The following is a 19503-nucleotide window of genomic DNA, read 5'->3' on the forward strand; positions in this document are numbered from 1 at the left end:
TGATGAAGAAATTATGCAAATGGACGGCTGCGTGGGAGACCCGGGGGTAATATTCAGTTAGCTCCGTAGCCAGATGGCCCGGGAGCCGAGGGTAGGCCCCAGCTATTTCTCATTAGCTTGCGGTTAGCAGAAATTAAAACATATTTCGAGACCTGTGAGTAGAGGGGGCCGGGGGGTTGGCATGGGGAGCTGTTGAGCTGTTATTAGTAAACAGGCGTAGATTCGTGCGGCGGGTCATCTGTCCTGCAGGGCCCCCTGACCTACGGAAAGCTCAGCACGCGGTGGAGTGTCAGTGTCAGGCCCCCAGAGGTCAAGGTGGGCGAGCCAGTGGTAAGGGACACGGCCATGCCATGAGGCCTATAAGGCAGCGTGGGGGGGGGGGCTGGGGGGGTCCAGTTCCACCTCACACAGCAGAATGTATTAATAACTTCCCTCCCAACCACCCACTTCAGTGCCACACCCCCCAACGATCCCAGCTCGCTTTCCCTGTCAAGGCCCAGCTCCATCAGTAGCCTGTCAGCTCAGCGAGATATCTAGCCTTCCTGCAACATTACGACAGCCCACCAGCGGCCCTTATAGATCATCAGACATACCGTCCCTGGAATGTCCCTTACGACTGTGAGCATATACATTACGTGTTTGGCAGAACGAGAGAGGGGGGGATGTAACCATGTGTTTCTGTACATGTGTGTGTTGTGTTGTGTGGGTGGATGAAGGGGCGTTGGCTGGAACTTTCAGAAGATATTGGTTTCGTTATGACTGCTGCTTGGGTGACTGCAGAGCAGCGCAGCACAGCGTGCAGGTCCAGGCTTGTAGGCCACATCTCTGCCTTCACCTACCTCCCCAGCAACGAGAGGACTTGTAACAGAAAGGGAGGAGTTTAGGCTTGGGACCGATACCAGCCTCATATAGGGGCACTGATACTCCCTCTGTGACACACACACACACACACACACATAAAAACATTCCATCCCTCTCTCCCTCTCTCGCACACACAAAAACACACATCCCTGCAAACTGTCACACTCAGTGTTTTTATTCCTTTGTCTCCTGATGTCAAAGATGTAAAAACACCCAAACGCAAGGTTACACAAGCTGGCAAGTAGAGAGGGGAGTCAATGCAGCGGAACTGAAAAGGCCACAAGGAGAGCTGAACAGATGAGGAGAGGAGAGGAGATGAGGTTGTATTTGGCCTGCCTGTGATGGATTGTTGACCTTTCTTGGCGTCTGTGTTTTTTTTTTTGTTTTGTTTGAGCTGACAAAGGCACAGAGCGAGAGAATCCTTGAGAGAGAAGGGAAGAGGGAGAGAGAAAAAGCCAAACAGCATAAGAGAGTGGTGATCTAATAAGCTGGAGGTCTGGTTGTGCCGCCGCGCGTTAGTTAGTTAGATGTGATGAGGCCGGGGAGCTGTGTATGGTTATGGCTGGAGGTCTGGTTGTGCTGCCACGTGTTGATTGGTTGGTTGGATGTGATGAGGCTGGGGAGCTGTGCATGGTTATGGCTGGAGGTCTGGTTGTGCTGCCACGTGTTGATTGGTTGGTTGGATCTGATGAGGCCGGGGAGCTGTGCATGGTTATGGCTGGAGGTCTGGTTGTGCTGCCACGTGTTGATTGGTTGGTTGGATGTGATTAGGCCGAGGAGCTGTGCATGGTTATGGCTGGCTTGCAGAGGTGAGAGGGACAGAGACTGTGGAGGAGAGTAGAGCGGAGGAGATTGGTGATGTAACAGACTGGAATGTTGATGAATGGACTCCCCCCTTGTCTGTTTTACCGCCAATGGGGACGTGCGGAGCCGCGCACAACGTGCCAATCAAAACATTTATCCCAGGAAGCACCGCTCACTTCCTGCCCTCGGAATTCTTTGTGCATGTGTGTGCGTGTGAGTGCGCGCTCATTCCTGGCATTGGTTTTTGCAGCTTTTTCACGTTTATTCCCCTATCCTAATGGTCCCAAGCAGACAGGAAATGAGTTGAGTTGAATAATGAAACAGGAGGTCAGACTTAAACTCGGCTGTCTACGGGCACCCAAGCTTGTAGGCCTGTGTAGATATGGGACGGCATCACCACCAGTGCACCGCCCTTACCCTGTTTTTGAGCACGTCATGAGCATTTCTCATGCCATTCAAGGGCAGACGTAGATCGAGTTCCTGTGTTTTTACTGCAAAGACGTGTTTACCACCCTAGACAGTCCTTGACACGCAAGCCCAGGTCAACACGTGTACACTCAGACACACACAGGCGAGCCCTGGAGTGTCATGTGAGTGTTTACCTTCCAGGAGTTTGACGGCCGGTGGGCTCCTCTGGGGTCAGAAGTTAAAGATGAAGGGCGCCTGTGGCCCCGAGGCTCTGAAATTCCAGAGGCCCACTGAGTCGCCTCGCCGCCACCACCACAGCCCACCTCTAATGGATGTTGTTTCTCACATACAGACGCCACTGACGTCAGAACACACGCACATGCGCGCGCGCACACACACACACACAGACACACACACACACACACACACACACACACACACAGTTGCTCTCTCTTTCGTTCTGTCTGTCTCTTACAAACACACACACACTCTGTCATCCTGTCTCTCTGTCAAACACACAGAGACACACTTGCCTCTCTCTCTTTCTCTTTCCCCTCTCTCTTGCTCTCGATCACCCTGTTTGTTTCAAACACACTCTCTCTCACACACAAACACACACACTCACATATACAAAAACACATCGTCTCTGTCTCTGTTTTTCTGCTGTTTGCGGTAGATGTTTGTCCCAGGCCCCCTGCAGCTCTCCCTGGCTGTCTGATACCGCGCTGCCTCGTCTCAGGGGCTCTGGCTAATATGAGCTGATTGGCACAGTCTATGCAGGGAGTGTTGCGCTGGCAAGACGAGGCCGATGTCAAAGTCGATGTCAAAGTCTGAATAGTGTGTGTTTTCTCTGCAGGATTGCTGTCTGAATAGTGTGTGTTTTCTCTGCAGGATTGCTTGTATTTATCTTCAGCGAGTGACCTCTGTGTGTGTGTGTGTGTGTGTGTGTGTGTGTGCTCCTCTCCCCAGATCCGTTACATTTCTCAGACGCAGGGGTTGCCCGGGGAGCACCTGTTGAAAGTGGGGACAAAGACGTCTCGCTTCTTCTGCCGGGAGCCTGATTCCCCCTATGCAGCGTGGAGACTGAAAGTAAGGCCGCGACCCCGATACACACACACACTGTCTCTCTCTCACACACACACACACACACACACACGCACACACACGCTCTTTGTCTTTCTCTCACACACCCCCACACACACACTCACCCACACAGTCAAGGCCCCTTAACCTGCAACACAACACTACCTCCACTGTTCTAGCGAACAGAGGAACTGTGCACGGTACCGCTTGGCCTACTTCATCCTTTCTTAGTCCTGGCCTTTCCGCAGGCTTTGTCATGCGGATGTGTCTGCAAGCCCTGCCTTCTTGCTGAATGTTCTCTCTTATTTCCTGTCTCTCCCCCCCCCCCCCCCCCCCCCCCCCCCCAGTCCACAGAGGAGCATGAGACAGAGACGGGGATGAAATCTAAGGAAGCCAGAAAGTACATCTTCAGCTGTTTGGATGATATTGCGCACGTATGTCCCAGTTTGCTGGTTTTGTTTTGTTTTGTTTTTACATCAAGTAGACAAGCTGAAGGCTGTCTCTGCTTATAACAAATGACACAAATGTTCACAAGGAGCCTGATTTGAACTGTTGTCAGGTTGTGGCTGTTATTTAAGGGAGGTTGACTTTTTATTAAATGTGTCTGCCGGATGAAAAACCCGATTCTATATTAAGCAAGTGCGATTGTCTTCAGTGTTTGTTAAATAGAAATTGCATGCAAAAACGGCACAACAACTGTGTCAAAGTGCCCCTGGGCTATTCTCAGAACTGGGCGTAGTGCTGACGTCTACTCTCCTGATTTACCCTGTTGAACTGTCCTGCAGGTGAATTTGGTGATGAATCTGGAAGGCAGCGACTTGTTGGCCGAGAAAGTGGATCGTGGAGAGTTTGTGAGCTTGCTGAAGAAGATGTTGTTGATTGATGCGGAGAAGAGGATAGCCCCGAGTGAGGCACTCAACCACCCCTTTGTCACAATGCAACACCTGTTGGATTTCCCCCACAGCAACCAGTGAGCAGCCACACACACACTACACACACACACACACACACACACACACACACACACACACACACACACACACACACAGCCCTCAAGACAGTAAAACAGCTGTAAAAGAGAGATTTATCCCCCATAACACACCTGAACCCCATATATCATTCTGTTCAAATGCAGTCGAGCTGTGAAGTTCATAGCCAAAGTCACCCCTGAGCTAGTGTTCCGATGCCCTAATAGACGTCAGCACACTCATATGATCAGTGTTTGTTTTCATTCGATAACAAGACTCTGAAAGTCTGATTTTCTCCCGGCTGTTTCTAGTTGAAAGCATTAGTAGGCGTAGAGGCTCCTGAAGAGCTTTCATTAGCTGAATCAGATGAGCTGTAATTGGCCTGTGCTTTGTGGAGGTGTAGGTTTTTCAGAACGGTTGGATATCCCAGATTTATGCTTTACTCTTGATGATGTGCATTTAATTATGTAGCTCTGTTGATGCTGGAAATAGATGAACCTTGAATCCAATGCCGTGTGAATCTAACCTCCTATTTCTGTTTTGTATTCTCTTGTTCTCTCATTCCCTCACCTCTCCTCTCCTCTACTGGTCTTCTCTCTCTCTCTCTCATTCTCTCTCTCTCTCTCTCTCTCTCTCTCTCTCTCTCTCTCACTCATTCTCTCTCTCTCTCTCTCTCTCTCTCTCTCTCTCTCTCTCTCTTTCTCTCTCTCTCTCCTCTCCACAGTGTGAAGTCCTGTTTCCACATCATGGACGTTTGCCTGTCACGCCCCGGCACGCACGACACAGCCAACCGCAATAAGGCCCCCTACATCCGCCCAATGACCACCACCACGGGGCCCAGCCACACTGTGCCATTCAGCAAAATGGCTGGCGTTCACACACAAGTAAATGTCACCGAACCTTCTCATTAACTTTGTAATGCATGGCAGCAACGTCAGCTTAAATGTAAACACTTTTGGATTGGATTAGCAGCACTGGGTACTCACGAAACCAACGCACCGTCGTGTTTTTTCCCCCCAGTTTTATGGGCGAGGATTTTATGGCGGAGCTGATGGGCTTTTCTCTGTTACGACCTATCCACCCACTCGTCATTACAGCTTGTAAAATGACATGTTGAATAAGTGTGTGTGTGTGTGTGTGTGTGTGTGTGTGTGTGTGTGTGTGTGTGTGTGTGTGTGTGTGTGTGTGTGTGTGTGTGTGTGTGTGTGTGTGTGTGTGTGTGTGTGTGTGTGTGTGTGTGTGTGTGTGTTGCACTCTGATGTTGTCTCAGACGCCCGACGAGAGCTGTTACGTCAAACATGGCACACGGGTGAATTCCAAACCCAGACGAGAAATATTTGTTTACTGAGCTCACCTGGGGGCGTTTTTTTGGGGTGTCTTTGCGTCGTCGAATGAGGTTGAGCGCTCAGAGGCGGCGCTCCCTATTCTAGGAAGTAGCGGGCGGCAGCAAGCCAGATGGGTGCTGATGTCAGTCAGTCTTCCCGCACGCTGCCTTCTCCGGTGACGCCAGCTTGTTTACCTTGCCACCATTGTTCTCGAAGGCCTAGGCTAATGTGTCACCTTACTGCGTTGCCACGATGCTCCGTTGCCATGCCAGAGCGTTGACGTCATGGCAACGCCGAGAGCGTGCGTTTGGTTGCCAGGGGAGAGAAGAGGATGGTGCAGGATTGTAGTCATTTTTGGTAGTCATTTTGATTTTGCGTCACTGTTCTGAGTTGCACTCCTGGTAGCTGTTATGAAATTGACCGGCTAGAAATTTTGGTTTTTGCTCAAGAAGTCCTTTTCTGATGAAATAATCAAATAGAGGAACATGAAGGAACACTTTGCGTCACATGTGTAGCCCCCCGTGCGTCAGAGCCGACAGCACAAATCACATTTTCATCGGCGGAATAGGTAAACCCAGATTAGGACCAATACACAGTGATATGGGGGAAGGGGGCAGAGAAAAACCCTGGGTCTGCTCATTGTTACTCCATGAGGAACAAAGCAAAAACAATCCTGCTGGGTGTAATCAAGGGTAATGGAGTACGACCTTTAGTTCCTGATCTAGAACTGGCGTTCACACAGTGCTCTCATCACGTTTGAGCTGCCATGGCATTATGGCCATAATTCAATAACCCTGATTAAGCAGTTACACTGGAGCGAGTGAACTTTGAGCCAAAGATAGGTTTTTTAGATGGGAATGGGCTCTCGCAGTAAGCTCTAACAGTGCCACCTACTGGCCATTGTGCAGCACTGCTGCCAGATGAATGACTGATTTGAGTTGTACACCTTCTCCCATCTGTGTTCCTTTTAATATACAATTTATTTAGGTTCAAATTTGGCTTTGCCACTCCTAAATTGCATTGTATCTCTTGCATTACTCCAAGTGAGAAATAGTATTGTGCAACTGCTGGTATTTACAAAGTGGAACCGCATGTACAGTTCAGCACAGATGTAAACAAATGACCTGACAAGCAGTATTAGTTCTAGTTCTATGTCTGTCAGAATGTGCACTTATTCAGGCGTTGAAACAGTTCAAATATTGTGTACTGGGGTTAGTATGTAACAATAGTTTTGCACTGTAACATGGTGATGTAATGATTTGCGTTGTTACAAAATCGGCTAATTTTAGATGTGCATCCGCCCAATCATAGCTTGGTGTAAGTGTCGCCCAAAAGAGTGTTGGCGTTAAAAGCGTGTGCAGCACGTTTCATCCTCACGCCTGAGTCTTACTCCTTTTATTCCCTTGTGTTTTTCAGGCTTTACCCCCATCAGCCCAAATGCACCCTGGGATACCTCTGCAGACAGGAAATGCGCAGTTTGGCTGCACTGACTCGTTCCAGCAGGCGCTCATCCTATGCCCTCCAACTATCCAAGGTACATTCCATTACCCTCGCTGGAACACTGGGGACTTTCATAATCGGTTGCCTGGCTTTCACCCATGAAAGTACCCTAGAATTATCAAGCAGTTACTCTCTTCTGGAACATTTTTCACGTCTCGTGTCTCCGTGCTGTTTTAATGTGGTTGCACGGCACCAGATGAATGCCTGCACAGAAAAAGAAAAGTGTTATTTAGATGTGCTGTTTGTGGTCTTTTTTTGTAGAAGGAAGCTTTTGTTCAGTGGTATGTCAGACAGCTTGTCTCGTGCTTATCTCTTACCAAATGGGTAAACACAAGAAATTATTCTGTGGCATGCAACTTTTTCAGTGTTGTGTAATGCATCGTGACTGTGTTTTGTGCCACAGGAATCCCCACCAACCCCAGCAAACCGGCAGGCTACTCGGTCCGCATGGAAACGACCGTTCCGCTGGTCACCCAGGCCCCTTCCATTCAGCCCATACAGATCCGACCAGGAGTCATCACTCAGGTGAGGGGGGTGGGTCATGAGACAAGGTCAAGGTCCATTGCCAAAACTCTGTGTTTTGTCCACCCCTGCCCTAAAAGCCATTGGAAGTCAAACATTAGACTCTGGCATAATGCCTCCTCCTGTGCCAGCTTCTGTTAAAATGGCCCCTTTACTCTGTCGGCACCCTTGCTGTGCCCTTGCAGAGATGTGTAATGTTGCAGCAGTGCCGATTTCTCACTTGCCTGAATTGTGAATGAAAACGGTCCTTCTGCTTCCGCAGGCTTGGTCCAATCGGCCCCAACAAATCCTGGTCCCCGCCTGGCAGCAGGTGACGCCGGTAGCACCGCCACCCACAACGCTAGCCGCGGACACTGTGGCAGGTCCACAGCGACTGGCAGACTGGGGGTTAGTGTTCAGCTTGTAAGACCCGGCACCTCGTGATGGGGTAGTCTCCAAAAGCCTTCAGTTCATTGCTTCCTGTCTCAGTCTTGTGTGTCTGTTTGTGTGTGTGTCTGTCTGTGTGATTATCTATGTACTTGGTGGCAATGCAGTTTCCATCAATACCATGCTGTTTCCATGCTTTTTTGGAATTGGCTATTTCCCCCTTCTTCACACCTTCCCATGACTTCATCCACCCTCTTTTTTGTGTTTGTTTCTTGTCTTCGCAGGAAAGTTCGTCCCCATGGCAACCATTACAGCTCCATGCTGCCCCACCCCCAGCCACTCCTAACCAACCAAATGACCATGTCAGCCCACCAGCCCATCAGCATTGGCATTGCCCATGTGGTGTGGCCACAGCCCGCTGCTAACAAACGCAACAAGCCCTGTGTCAACAGGTTCGGCTCCTCGCCCCAGCGCAGTCGCACTAGCTCCACTGCCAGCGCAACAACTACACACACACACACACACACACACACGCACACACACAAGGTTTCTGTTAGCCAAGTGATTGCGAAGTACACTGTGCCAGTGCCAGACGTGTTGAGTAAAGAGTGCAAGAAGAGCAAGATTAGAAACACATTGAGGAACACATTCACATTCTCCACTGAGTTTCTGGCTATTCTTAGATGTTGAAATATTATAATCTGGCTTATGGTACCGTGGTTTTGATAGATGGGGCAGGTCAGGTTGAGTTATGATGACTTAAACACCTGTGGTGTGTGTGTGTGTGTGTGTGTGTGTCTGTGTGTCTGTGTGTCTGTGTGTCTGTGTGTCTGTGTGTGTGTGTGTGTGTACTAATGGCTGACGATGTGCGTTTGTTCTCATGTCAGGAGCAACAATTTCACACACAGCACAAACACCCAAAGCTCAGCGTGCCAGAGCCCAAAGATGGCCACCATCACCAAGAGGGCGGAGTCCGAGGAGAGCAAGGAGCGGCGGAGGTACGCCGAGGCCGAGCGCAGGGAGTGCGCGTCCGACCGGACGGACGTCAGACGACAGGAAGAGAATGCGGTGGAGGAGCAACAGCAGGAGCGCAACTGTTGCAAGCTGGAGGAGGAGGAAGAGGAGGAGCTGGTGGTGGCGAAGAAACAGCAGCGGCAGTCGATGGTCATCACCGACTCGCCCAGTCCAGCGGTCAGCGTCATAAGCATCAGCTCCGACACGGACGAGGAGGACCGGACGCAGAGGCACTCGATGGGAGAGTAAGTCAGACGTGCAGGCCGAAAGCTAATGTCATACACAAGCGTAAACCATCACCAAAGTCATGAGTTTGTTGACATGCTGGGTGACTAACTTAAAATAGTTAGGCCTAATGGAATGTACAGCCAACATTGTTCAAGGTGCTTTGAAAAAGACTGCATCTGCCAAATGAGTGGTTTACCTGAGGTTTGCAGTAGATTTTGGCAGGCTTGGTTCATAGGGACACTCCTAGCAGTTAAAGCCTGTATATGTTCTCACTGGGTTTTCAACTCCTTGGATATTTAAGTCATGACCAGCTAATCTTATATAATACTTGCCTAAGCAGTTGTTCGAGCTTGCCTACATTTCTGTGGCACTGTTATGAGTTAACCGTATTTACACTCTACTTACATAGTTAATGAGATTATGAATGAAACTTTTAATGCCTGCTGGTCAGGCTCAGTGCAAGAAGAGCAGTTTCAGCACAATAAGCACTGTGCATTCTGTTGGCATTAATTTCTACAACCCTGAGATGCTGAGTCTGACCTGTTTTTTGCTTTCTCTGTGTGCATGTGCGTGTGTGCGCGTGCGCGTGTGTGTGTGTGTGTGCGTGTGTGTGTGCGCGTGTGTGTGTGTGTGCGCGCATGTGTGTGTGTGCGCGTGTGTGTGTGCGCGTATGCATGTGGGTGGGTGGGTGTGTGTGTGCGTGCGTGCGTGTGTGTGCGTGTGTGTGTGTGTGTGTGTGTGTGTGTGCGTGCGTGCGTGTTTGTGTGTGTGTCAGGTGTAAGGGCAGCCCTGAGTGTGAGGCGTGTCAGAGCACGCTGACCATGGAGCGTGTGTGTTCCCTCAGTAGCCCAGACTCCACCCTCAGCACCAGCTCCTCTGCCTCAGTGCAGTCCAGCGGCTCGCCCTGCAAACGACCCAACAGGTATGACTCCGTCCACACACACACTCACACACACACTCACACTCACACTCACACTCACACACACCACACACACACACACACACACCACACACACCACTCACACACACACACACACACTCACACCACACACACACCACACACACACACACACACATATCCTATTCACATGTACGCCATCATCCAAGAGTAACTGAATAATCACAAACATATTATTGCTGGGTCACATAAGACTCATGGCTCATTTTTTGATGGTATTAATGTGATTGGCTACCATGTGAAATGGCATTACATTGTAGTGACCTCCCAGTGCATGATCCTGTGTCTAATTCACAAGCGTGTGATTAAACGCGTAGCGTGATGAATCGTCTCTTCAGCTCATCTGTGTTGTCGTTCCTCTTCGCAGCGTGTCCGAAGACGAGCAGGAGAGTGGCTGCGACACTGTAGACGGCTCGCCGGCGTCCGACTCTTCCGGGCGGAACGACAGCCCCTTCTTGGGGGGCCGTTACATTGCCGACGACAACCAGAACCGCAAGCCCTGCGTCACCACGGAGATGGAGCGCAACAAGCCGCCGGTGCGCACCATGGTGGTGCCGCCCATGAGGATGCAGAACAACAACATGGTCAGGCAGCAGAGCACCAACACAGGTGAGCCCACGCTGCCCCCAACTGAACCATATGAGATGATGCAGTGTGTGTGTGTGTGTGTGTGTGTGTGTGTGTGTGTGTGTGTGTGTGTGTGTGTGTGTGTGTGTGTGTGTGTGTGTGTGTGTGTGTGTGTGTGTGTGTGTGTGTGTGTGTGTGTGTGTGTGTGTGTGTGTGTGTGTGTGTGTGTGTGTGTGTGTGTGTGTGTGTGTGTGTGTGTTTAGCAGAGCACCAACACAGGTGAGCCCACGCTGCCACACCCTGAGACTACAGAGGAGATGGAGAAGCAGCACATACTCTATGTACCTACTTGAACTGTAGAGTCATGCATAGAATAGGCCTGCAAGTATTTGTAATAAACAAACATGTACATGGGTAGATGCATGTATTCTCTATTATGATGACGCTATTTAGATATGTGTATATTGCATAGAGTTGCCAATGGTTGATCTTAGTGCATTATTGTTGGAACTTTATATTAAAATCCTAGCTGCATATGCCAGTGAGTTGTAGTTTTCCACGGGTTATCACCAAATGTGTGTTACCTGTCCATGTTTCATTTGCTAGTTCAAATGTGTGTTACTAGTCTGCTAGGCCCCCGTCCATGTTCCATTTGCTAGTTCATTGGTCCTCTAGCCTGTCAGTCTGCCCTTGTGCATGTGTCTGGATAACGGTGTGCTAATCTCTGATCGCTGATCCCTTTGCAAACTGTTGAGTAGAGGCCTGGAACATGGCTAATTCCTCCCTGGTCACAGGGCTAATAGGCACACTGTTAACAGGTCAAAGACGCAATCACCGGTGTTGCTGTCTGCTCCGCAGGTGAATTGTCGTTGGATTACGCGGCCTTTCTAGGTCACCAAGGCTCCCGCAGGTGATAACGGCTGCCGCGTCACTGACGGCCCAGCCTGCCCCCCTGGCTGCTCTGCGTGTCTGGATGCTGTGCTTGACTCTGTCCTCTTGTTTAGTTGCCTATTTTCCACTCTGACAAACACTTTGTTCTCGAAATATCTCTTTTTTTTTTTTAAGAGGTGTTAATAGCCACCTGCTCCCCCTCCCCTCTCTCTCTGATGTTTGGTCCTGAGCGTGTCAACTCTGAGCATGTTGTTCAAAAGGGTGCATAGCGGCGTTGGCGACACCTCCACAGATGTTTTCACAGTTGGCCTATGCATTCATGGGTTCACCACAGCCTCGTGCCTCTTAGAGCCTATGAGCTTGTGGATGTGTCGTTCTCATAACGTGCAGGTGCCGTGCATGCCTTATGTAACCTTTCCAGGAGTTGTTGCCTGTCTCTGTTGGTATCTCTGTCCTATGTAAGTGCTTTGTCCAGCATAGGTCAACTACGGAACACGGTTTGACATTTGACTCCTTGAAACAGATACCTCTTCCCGCTCTTCTCCTGCCACCCCACCTCTCCCCCATCCCTCCTCTTTCTCACATTGAAACACTCCCATCCGCTGCACTCTTAAAAGGCCACAGTGTACTATTCTAGGCCCGCTCACGGTGTATTTTTAGACTGCGGCATGACCCACAACTCGAAACACGAACGAGATTAGTTACCAATTGGCTCATAGCCCCCACCACCCCTCTCCCTGAGATCTCGATGACAAGTCAAGTCTTATTTTTACTCCGCTCCAGGCTTTTTGCAAGTGCCACTGTCATCACTGGCCCTGTTTTGCATAAACGGTGACATATTTGTAGTGCAAGAGAGGTCTGACAAGATCAGACAGGAAGGTGGCTAAAAATGACTCTGTTGAGCCGCTAGCTCGCCTGAAGATCGGACAGCAAGACTTGATTAGATTTCTGACAGTTATGCCTTTTGCCACCCTCCTTGAAGCGGGTTGACAATGGTTAAATAGTGTTTTATGCTGTGGGCCTTTAAGATTTAGGGTTGTTTTTGCTTCTTAAATGCTAATGTCTGCCCCCCCACCCTCTTCCCTCCTTTCTCAGTCTTAGAATCTTCATGCCCATCCAAAGGGCGCAATGGGCACGGCCGCCAGGCCCCCCACTCTACGCCCCTCCTCAACCGCTCCCAGAAGATCGCCCCCGCATTCCAGCCACAGCAAGCTCCCCAGCATCATCCGCAGCAGCCGCCGCCTCCTCTCACCTATGGCCAGGTAAGCAAATCAGAACCACCAAGGCTGAGGTTGAGGCATGACGTGCACTGTGTGGGCTGTATGATCATGCAACGGAATCAGACCCTTCAGCTCTATGTGGGTATGTCGGTGAATATCAGAACCAAGTGGGGGTAATGTAGTGGTTAAGGAGCTGGTGTGTCAAGTAAAGTGTTACCAAATTTTCATACCGTTACATCCCTAGTCACTTTGGACAACAGCGTCTGCTAAATGAATAAATGTAAATGTAAAGTGATCGGATCAGCAGTTAAATCAGTCGTTAATTAAATTAATTTTAAGCTCTATTTCTAGCTCTATTTCTATAGAGCATTCTGTAAAGTTTAGGCTATTTTTAGGCTCACCCCTAAATTTAATCTCAGCACCCCTAAAACAATAAGTAATTGTGTCCACAGGTCGACCCCAGGTGTGCTCAAGTTCTCTGACTTTTGATGAGTTTAGTTTCACAAGTTTTAAACTATTTATTAGGGCATTCAATATAAGTGAAATACGTAGTCTATAGCGTGCCAAATATCTTAGCTCTAATTCCGCGAGACTGCAACCTTGGCGTCTACCACCAATTTGCCATCACTGAAATGAATGTGCATGCATACTTTGGAGCAGCATTCATGTCGTGCCACTCATTGACGACAGGTATACACAGGGTGGCCTAAGTCTCTGCATTGTTTGACACTGCTATGATATTAAACCACTATGAAGAATATCTTGATGCATCTTGCAATTGACCAGATAGCCTAGCCCCAGACGTTAAGCTTAACAACGCAAACTAGATAGATAGATAGATAGATAGATAGATAGATAGATAGATAGATAGATAGATAGATAGATAGATACTTTATTGATCCCCAAGGGGAAGCTAGTCTAGCAAAAATAGTGTTGTCAATAATCTGAACGAGACGAATTCCGCGAGTTCCTGTAGGGTTATACACGAAGATCAGTAAAGCGTGTGTGCTAATAGAGCGTCATATTTTGCAATATGGCATGTAGTTAATGTTCAGTATCCACACCTTTATTGATAAGATTTATTATAAAGGCATAGCTCAAAGGACGAGACAGACGTGCTGATGTGCTAAGTTGCTAACTGTTGCCTATGAGGGTTTGCTATTCTATTCAAACTACAGCCTATAAAAAATAGTTAGCTCACCAAACTGAAACCTTCTGTGTCATCACACAACTTTACCCTTTACGAGTTGAAATGGTAACTACTTCAATTATAAAATAAACTAACAATAAAAACACGCAAATCATAAGTCAATATGATTAGACAAAATGAAACTGCTAGACTATTAGAAATCACCTGATAAGAGCTGGACATCGAGGTCAGTGATTTAATGTTAAGATAAGATGATACTTTTACACAGAAATTTGTTTTGCATTATAGCTCAGCAATCGGCATAGAAAGACATTAAACATTCAAGATCATAAAATCGTTCATGCCACATGTAACAGGTGTAGCCTACACACAGATAATGTCCATTAGACTAGGAGTGAGAGATCTACTTTACTCTCCTCTGTTGATTAGACTAGGAGTGAGAGATCTACTTTACTCTCCTCTGTTGATTAGACTAGGAGTGAGAGATCTACTTTACTCTCCTCTGTTGATTAGACTAGGAGTGAGAGATCTACTTTACTCTCCTCTGTTGTTTAGACTAGGAGTGAGAGATCTACTTTACTCTCCTCTGTTGTTTAGACTAGGAGTGAGAGATCTACTTTACTCTCCTCTGTTGTTTAGACTAGGAGTGAGAGATCTACTTTACTCTCCTCTGTTAATTAGACTAGGAGTGAGAGATCTACTTTACTCTCCTCTGTTGATTCAGACTGAAGGAGAAAAGAGTGTTTGTATTTATTTCTCCTACAGCTGGGCATCCTAAAGCGTCTTCCGGATGGCAGGAGCTGGTACTCCTTATGTAACACATGGGAGGGATCCAGTGCAGTCTTGCCTGCCAGCCTGAGGGTGTGTTAGGCCTATCTCTTGTGCATCAACCTAGCTGATTAACTCATTTTATACAATGCCTGTTATACTACAATTGCTGATAGTCACTCAGAGGCTATTTACTGGGGGATATGATATGTTTTGGTGATAACACCTACATAACCACATTTTTTAGTTGTGTCCCCAACACCATTCAAAATAATTAATAAATAAAATAAATAAATAGGCTACAGTTCAAACAATCAGTTTTTGATTGTTCATGTAGGTATATTCTTAAATATCTTCAAACTGGACAAAACTGCCCACTTCTTGGGATGAGATCCATTGTCAGCTGCTCATTAGGGGCCAAGGACGTCACTAGACCCTTTTTACTGGGGCAACAACACGGGTGACCACTACTACTATAATTTCATGGAGTGCTGAAATGTACACTATTTTTGACCATTTCTGAACTTTGAAACGTAGCAAATATGCTTTGTGGTTGTAAACTTATTGCAATCATCATAACTATTCCACCTGTGTGTGCATGGTTAAAATTCTGAAGTGCAAAATAGTTCAGGCTACAGCACAAATATTTCTACCCATAGATAAAAATAATCAAGTCTAACCTCTGAATTTCTTTTTCAAAGTGCACCAGATTGATGCATTTAAACATTAAAATATACAAAATGTTCTTACGGGGGACCATGCCCCCAGACCCCCCTAGGGGGGTTATCTACCCCAGTGCAGCTCAAGGTCTAGTGACGCCCCTGTTTGGGGCTGAGCATCCCTAAAGGTTTGATCCTAGAATTGCCCCTGCTATAGAGCCATAATGTAACTTCAATACTGATTATTCTTGAAGGAGGCTTACACAGAACATTAGCTGGGTATCCCTGCCTTTAGCACAGATGGACAACATGCGTCAGGCCTCTTGTGTTTTTGTGTAGTGGAATGGTCAGTGGAGGACGGAATCTTCTGCTTCTCTTCCTTCTAACCCGTTATCTTCTGTCCCGTCCTCCTCTAGGTGCAGCACTACGGCTCCTCCCACCAGGAGTGGAACGGCAACTACACCCACCGGCGGCCGCAGGCCTACATCCCGCCCACTGTGCATGGCCACACCTTCACGCTGCAGCACGGCAGCCCCACCCACACCTCGGGCCACCCCCCACCGCCGCCGCCCCCTCACCTGGGCGTCCACCCGCACGCCCAGCCGGCCCTGCTCTCGTACCCGCCCTCCGGCCCCCTGGCTACGGCCGCCCCCATGGCCCACCTGCTGGCCTCGCCTGGGGCTACGCGGGGCTCCCACGTCCTGCAGCCGGCCTACAGCATCTCGCACCCGGCCGCCGGGCATATCGTCCACCAGGTGACGGTGGGGCTCAACCCGCGGCTGCTGCCGTCGCCCACCCTCCACCCACAGGGCCAGTTCAAGCCTCTCTTCCCCCCGCACTCGTACATCGCCTCACCCGCCTACGCAGGCTTCCCCCTCAGCCCCACCAAGCTCAGCCAGTACTACATCTGAGGCCTCCGCCAGAGGTGCTCTACGGCGGGACAAGGGCCCCCCCATGCATCTGCTGCCCTTACGTCTGCCCCCTTGTTTCCACCTCCATGTCCGTTGGCCCTCTGGGGCTGCGAGGGGCCTTTGTTGAAAACACAAGCCACCATCTGATTCTCATGCCCAAAGCCATGGCACATCAGAGAAAGCAAGCTATATTTTTGAATCATGTCGACTTTGGTGCAATTGAACTTTGAGCTTTAAAAAAAAAAAAAAAAAAAAATGGTTGAAATGGGGAAAAAAAAAATAGTCTGGACAGGTGCCGGTTACAAAACAAGCAGAAGAGGGGTCAGTTGAGACAAGACCGAGAAATTCACAGAAAGAAAATGGACGAATGATTGAATGAAATGAATGAAATAAGAAACACTTTTAATGTGTTTTGCACATTTAATACACTTTCTCATCGGATCTTCTATGAGTGCTCCTCTAAACAGGTGAAAAATATTGGGCGTTTAGAGAAAAAAAAATCACAGTTAACACCGCCCATCCCAAACCTATTTTTCTATATTGCCTTCTTCTAACTTGTGCAAGACACATCTACAGTTGTAAAACCACAGAGTTATCCCGTTCAAAATGGCCGACAGATGCACATGTGTCCACAGTTTGGTGTTTCCCGTTTCGAGTATTTGTACCTTTTTCAGTGTCCTTGGTGTTTTCAGTGTCTAGTCACATACCAGATTATAAAAAAGGTTGTTCCCCCCACGCTGCATGTGTTCTTGCATGAGCAGAAATGTTAACGGAAAGATGCCTAGACGTTGCTCTTAATGTTTGTGTCACCAGACTTGCTGCATTGTTGATGTGTCCCCACCCATAGTGCCTTAAATATTTCGTAAGTCTTTCATGTTACTACTTATATACAAATAAACATATATGTGTGTGTGTGTGTGTGTATATATATATATATATATATATATATATATATATATATATATATATATATAAATAAATATATATATATATATAAATGTACTGGACTGCAGCACTTGAAATTCAGATCAGTCCTTGCATTCGACGTGTGTATATGTATATACACACTCAGATATATGTATTCATGCTTAGATAGGCATGGATGTGATGCATTGCGTATACAGGCAGTGCTTATTTTTGGATTCAGTGTATATTGGAGAATAGTGAGTTACTTGTTGTTCCTTAATAGGAGAACAGCATGCTTTGCTGTCGCGAATGCTCGCTGTTCAGTTTTAAATGTTCATAATTTGTCTTTTTGTTACCTTCCCTGATCGAAACTAGTGTACAAAGAGCAAGCGTTGAATATAGCTTAATGTTTGATAATCAATTTCTATTTAGTAAAAACTCTTACTACTAACAGTATTTGTACTGTTTAATGAAACTGCAATACAATCTAAATAGTTGTTGATTTTTTTGTTTGTTTTTCGTGTACGTGTATTTTGATTTTGTTTGATTGGGTTGTTTTTCATTTTCCTAGTTGTCTAGAAGTATGGTGGGCATGGCTTTGACTAGATGAAGACAAAAATGCAAGTCGGTCTTTGGTTCATGGTATGGATTCATCTTAGCCTGAGAAGACCATGCAGTATTTGATATAGACACATATATATCTGAATATATATAAATATATATATATATATATTATATAGAGCTAGTCTATTTAGTGCTGAAGCTTGACAAAGGTGTGAGTTATACAGTGTGCAATTTTCTCATTTATGCATGTGTGACGAGACTTTAACTCTCCTCCTCCTCACCCCCTCTTTATTTTACCATTTGTTTCAAAGCTTATTGGTGTCGACTGCTTATTTTATACATTCCGTCAGGGAGAAAAGTATATATATATGCTGTGTGGGTTTTTAATTTTAAAGTTTGTTTTGCTAGTTGTGTGTGTAAAGGTTGTGTGTTTTTGTTTTCCTTATTTTTCTTTTGTCTCTTACTTTTAAAATGAAGTTGCTTGTGCAGCACCAAAGACTGTAATTCATTTCCTGAGCAAGGTAGCTACTCATTTGTTTTGTTTTGTTTTTCTGCGTAGAACTCAAGTATACTGTAGGAATTTTAGTCTTGGGGGTAAATTTTAAAGAAAAAAAGCGGCTGAGGTTATGTTTAGCTTCTTGAGCGAGTAATAAGTCGTATCATTTATCTTGAATGTATCATAGATTAAGCTGCTATATAATGATTGCCACTTCAAATAGCTGTGAAATGAGGTGATTTGTTTTCTCTTTGTTCATACCTAGCATTCTTTTTGTGTAGGTCTCTAATTACCTGAAATAGAAGTGTTTTTTTCTGATTTTTAATATATATTTTTGGCTTTCATTGGTTGGAGTGTCATTGTAACTACTGTAATGATGATAATGGATATTAGTTGCATTTGTTTATGTTTTAGGGTGTGTGTTTGTTTGGAATCAGTATTTTATCCTCATTAACCTTTTTGGGCTCATCACTGCATATAAATGGATGTATCGATGTAACTTAATTTTTTTATGTTTTCATATTGGTGTTTTTTTGTTTTTTGTTGTTGTTGACATGTAACAGTCATAGCTTGCAGGATTGATTTAACTTTTTACATTATAGTAGTTCAAATTCTACTAACAGACGTTTAGGCTTTGAATGGGGCTCTGCACTGCTCTGAGATGTTTTGGAGTGAATGATACTGGTGAAGGGGTTGTGTGTGTGTGCGTGTGCGTGTGATTGCTTTTGTTACATCACTCATCACAAAGCACTTGTTAGTAAATGCAGTAGTTGCCGTTGGAATCGGGGGTCACCCAGGGTTGTTGTCTGTTGAGGATATGAGATGTGAATTTGTCTCTCGCGTACCAAACCATGAAATCTTCAGTCTACTTTTCAGATCCAATTTAGTCCAGTTCAAGCTGTTAATGTCTCTGTTAATCAACAAACTAGTGTGGAAAGGAAAAAACAGGATGAATCAGTTGTTTAATATCAAAAACAGAACGTAATAAGAGCAAATCATGCCAGTTGTTTGTTTTTCCTCACTGATGTTGAAAGTTGGTGTTATTTACTGTTTACGTGCCTTGAGAATCTGTGGTTAAGAGCATTGAAAGAATGTTGCTGCCCTCTCTGTCTTTCTCTTTCTATCCATCTCTCTCTCTCTCTATCTCTCAGTCTCTCCCTGTCTCTTCTCCAAGAAAGGGAAAAGATTTATGTAAGAGGTGGTGTACATTACAGATCAGTTTACCCATGCAAAAATGATACAATACACACATGCACATACACATGGGGCAAATTGACCAAAAGAAACACAAAGTAGACAAAAAAAAAACAAAAAAACAATTTCAGTCATTCCAG

The 19503-nt window shown here is 46.6% G+C and overlaps 1 protein-coding gene across 2 annotated transcripts in view; it reads left to right on the plus strand.

Moving 5' to 3' along the window:
- Positions 1 to 16351, plus strand: part of hipk3b (homeodomain interacting protein kinase 3b) — a 45574-nt gene extending 29223 nt beyond the window's left edge. The window contains exons 5-17 of one of the 2 annotated variants that reach the window (XM_076286983.1): positions 3043 to 3162; positions 3504 to 3590; positions 3942 to 4126; positions 4849 to 5008; positions 6866 to 6983; positions 7353 to 7474; positions 7734 to 7858; positions 8122 to 8289; positions 8725 to 9096; positions 9855 to 10001; positions 10405 to 10646; positions 12591 to 12757; positions 15709 to 16351. In XM_076286983.1, the coding sequence (XP_076143098.1) occupies positions 3043 to 3162; positions 3504 to 3590; positions 3942 to 4126; positions 4849 to 5008; positions 6866 to 6983; positions 7353 to 7474; positions 7734 to 7858; positions 8122 to 8289; positions 8725 to 9096; positions 9855 to 10001; positions 10405 to 10646; positions 12591 to 12757; positions 15709 to 16203 (2508 nt within the window). In that variant the 3' untranslated portion in view covers positions 16204 to 16351. Of the gene's footprint in view, positions 1 to 3042; positions 3163 to 3503; positions 3591 to 3941; positions 4127 to 4848; positions 5009 to 6865; positions 6984 to 7352; positions 7475 to 7733; positions 7874 to 8121; positions 8290 to 8724; positions 9097 to 9854; positions 10002 to 10404; positions 10647 to 12590; positions 12758 to 15708 lie in introns of both variants that reach the window. The other variant, XM_076286982.1, reaches the window with a different exon arrangement.
- The last annotated feature ends 3152 nt before the right edge of the window (positions 16352 to 19503 follow it).

The sequence above is a fragment of the Alosa pseudoharengus genome, unplaced genomic scaffold, assembly GCF_046254945.1.
Source record: "Alosa pseudoharengus isolate Yale_2024_CS ecotype anadromous, Long Island Sound unplaced genomic scaffold, YU_APseudo_1.1 YU_APseudo_1.1_scf_16, whole genome shotgun sequence".
Lineage (NCBI taxonomy): Eukaryota > Metazoa > Chordata > Actinopteri > Clupeiformes > Clupeidae > Alosa > Alosa pseudoharengus.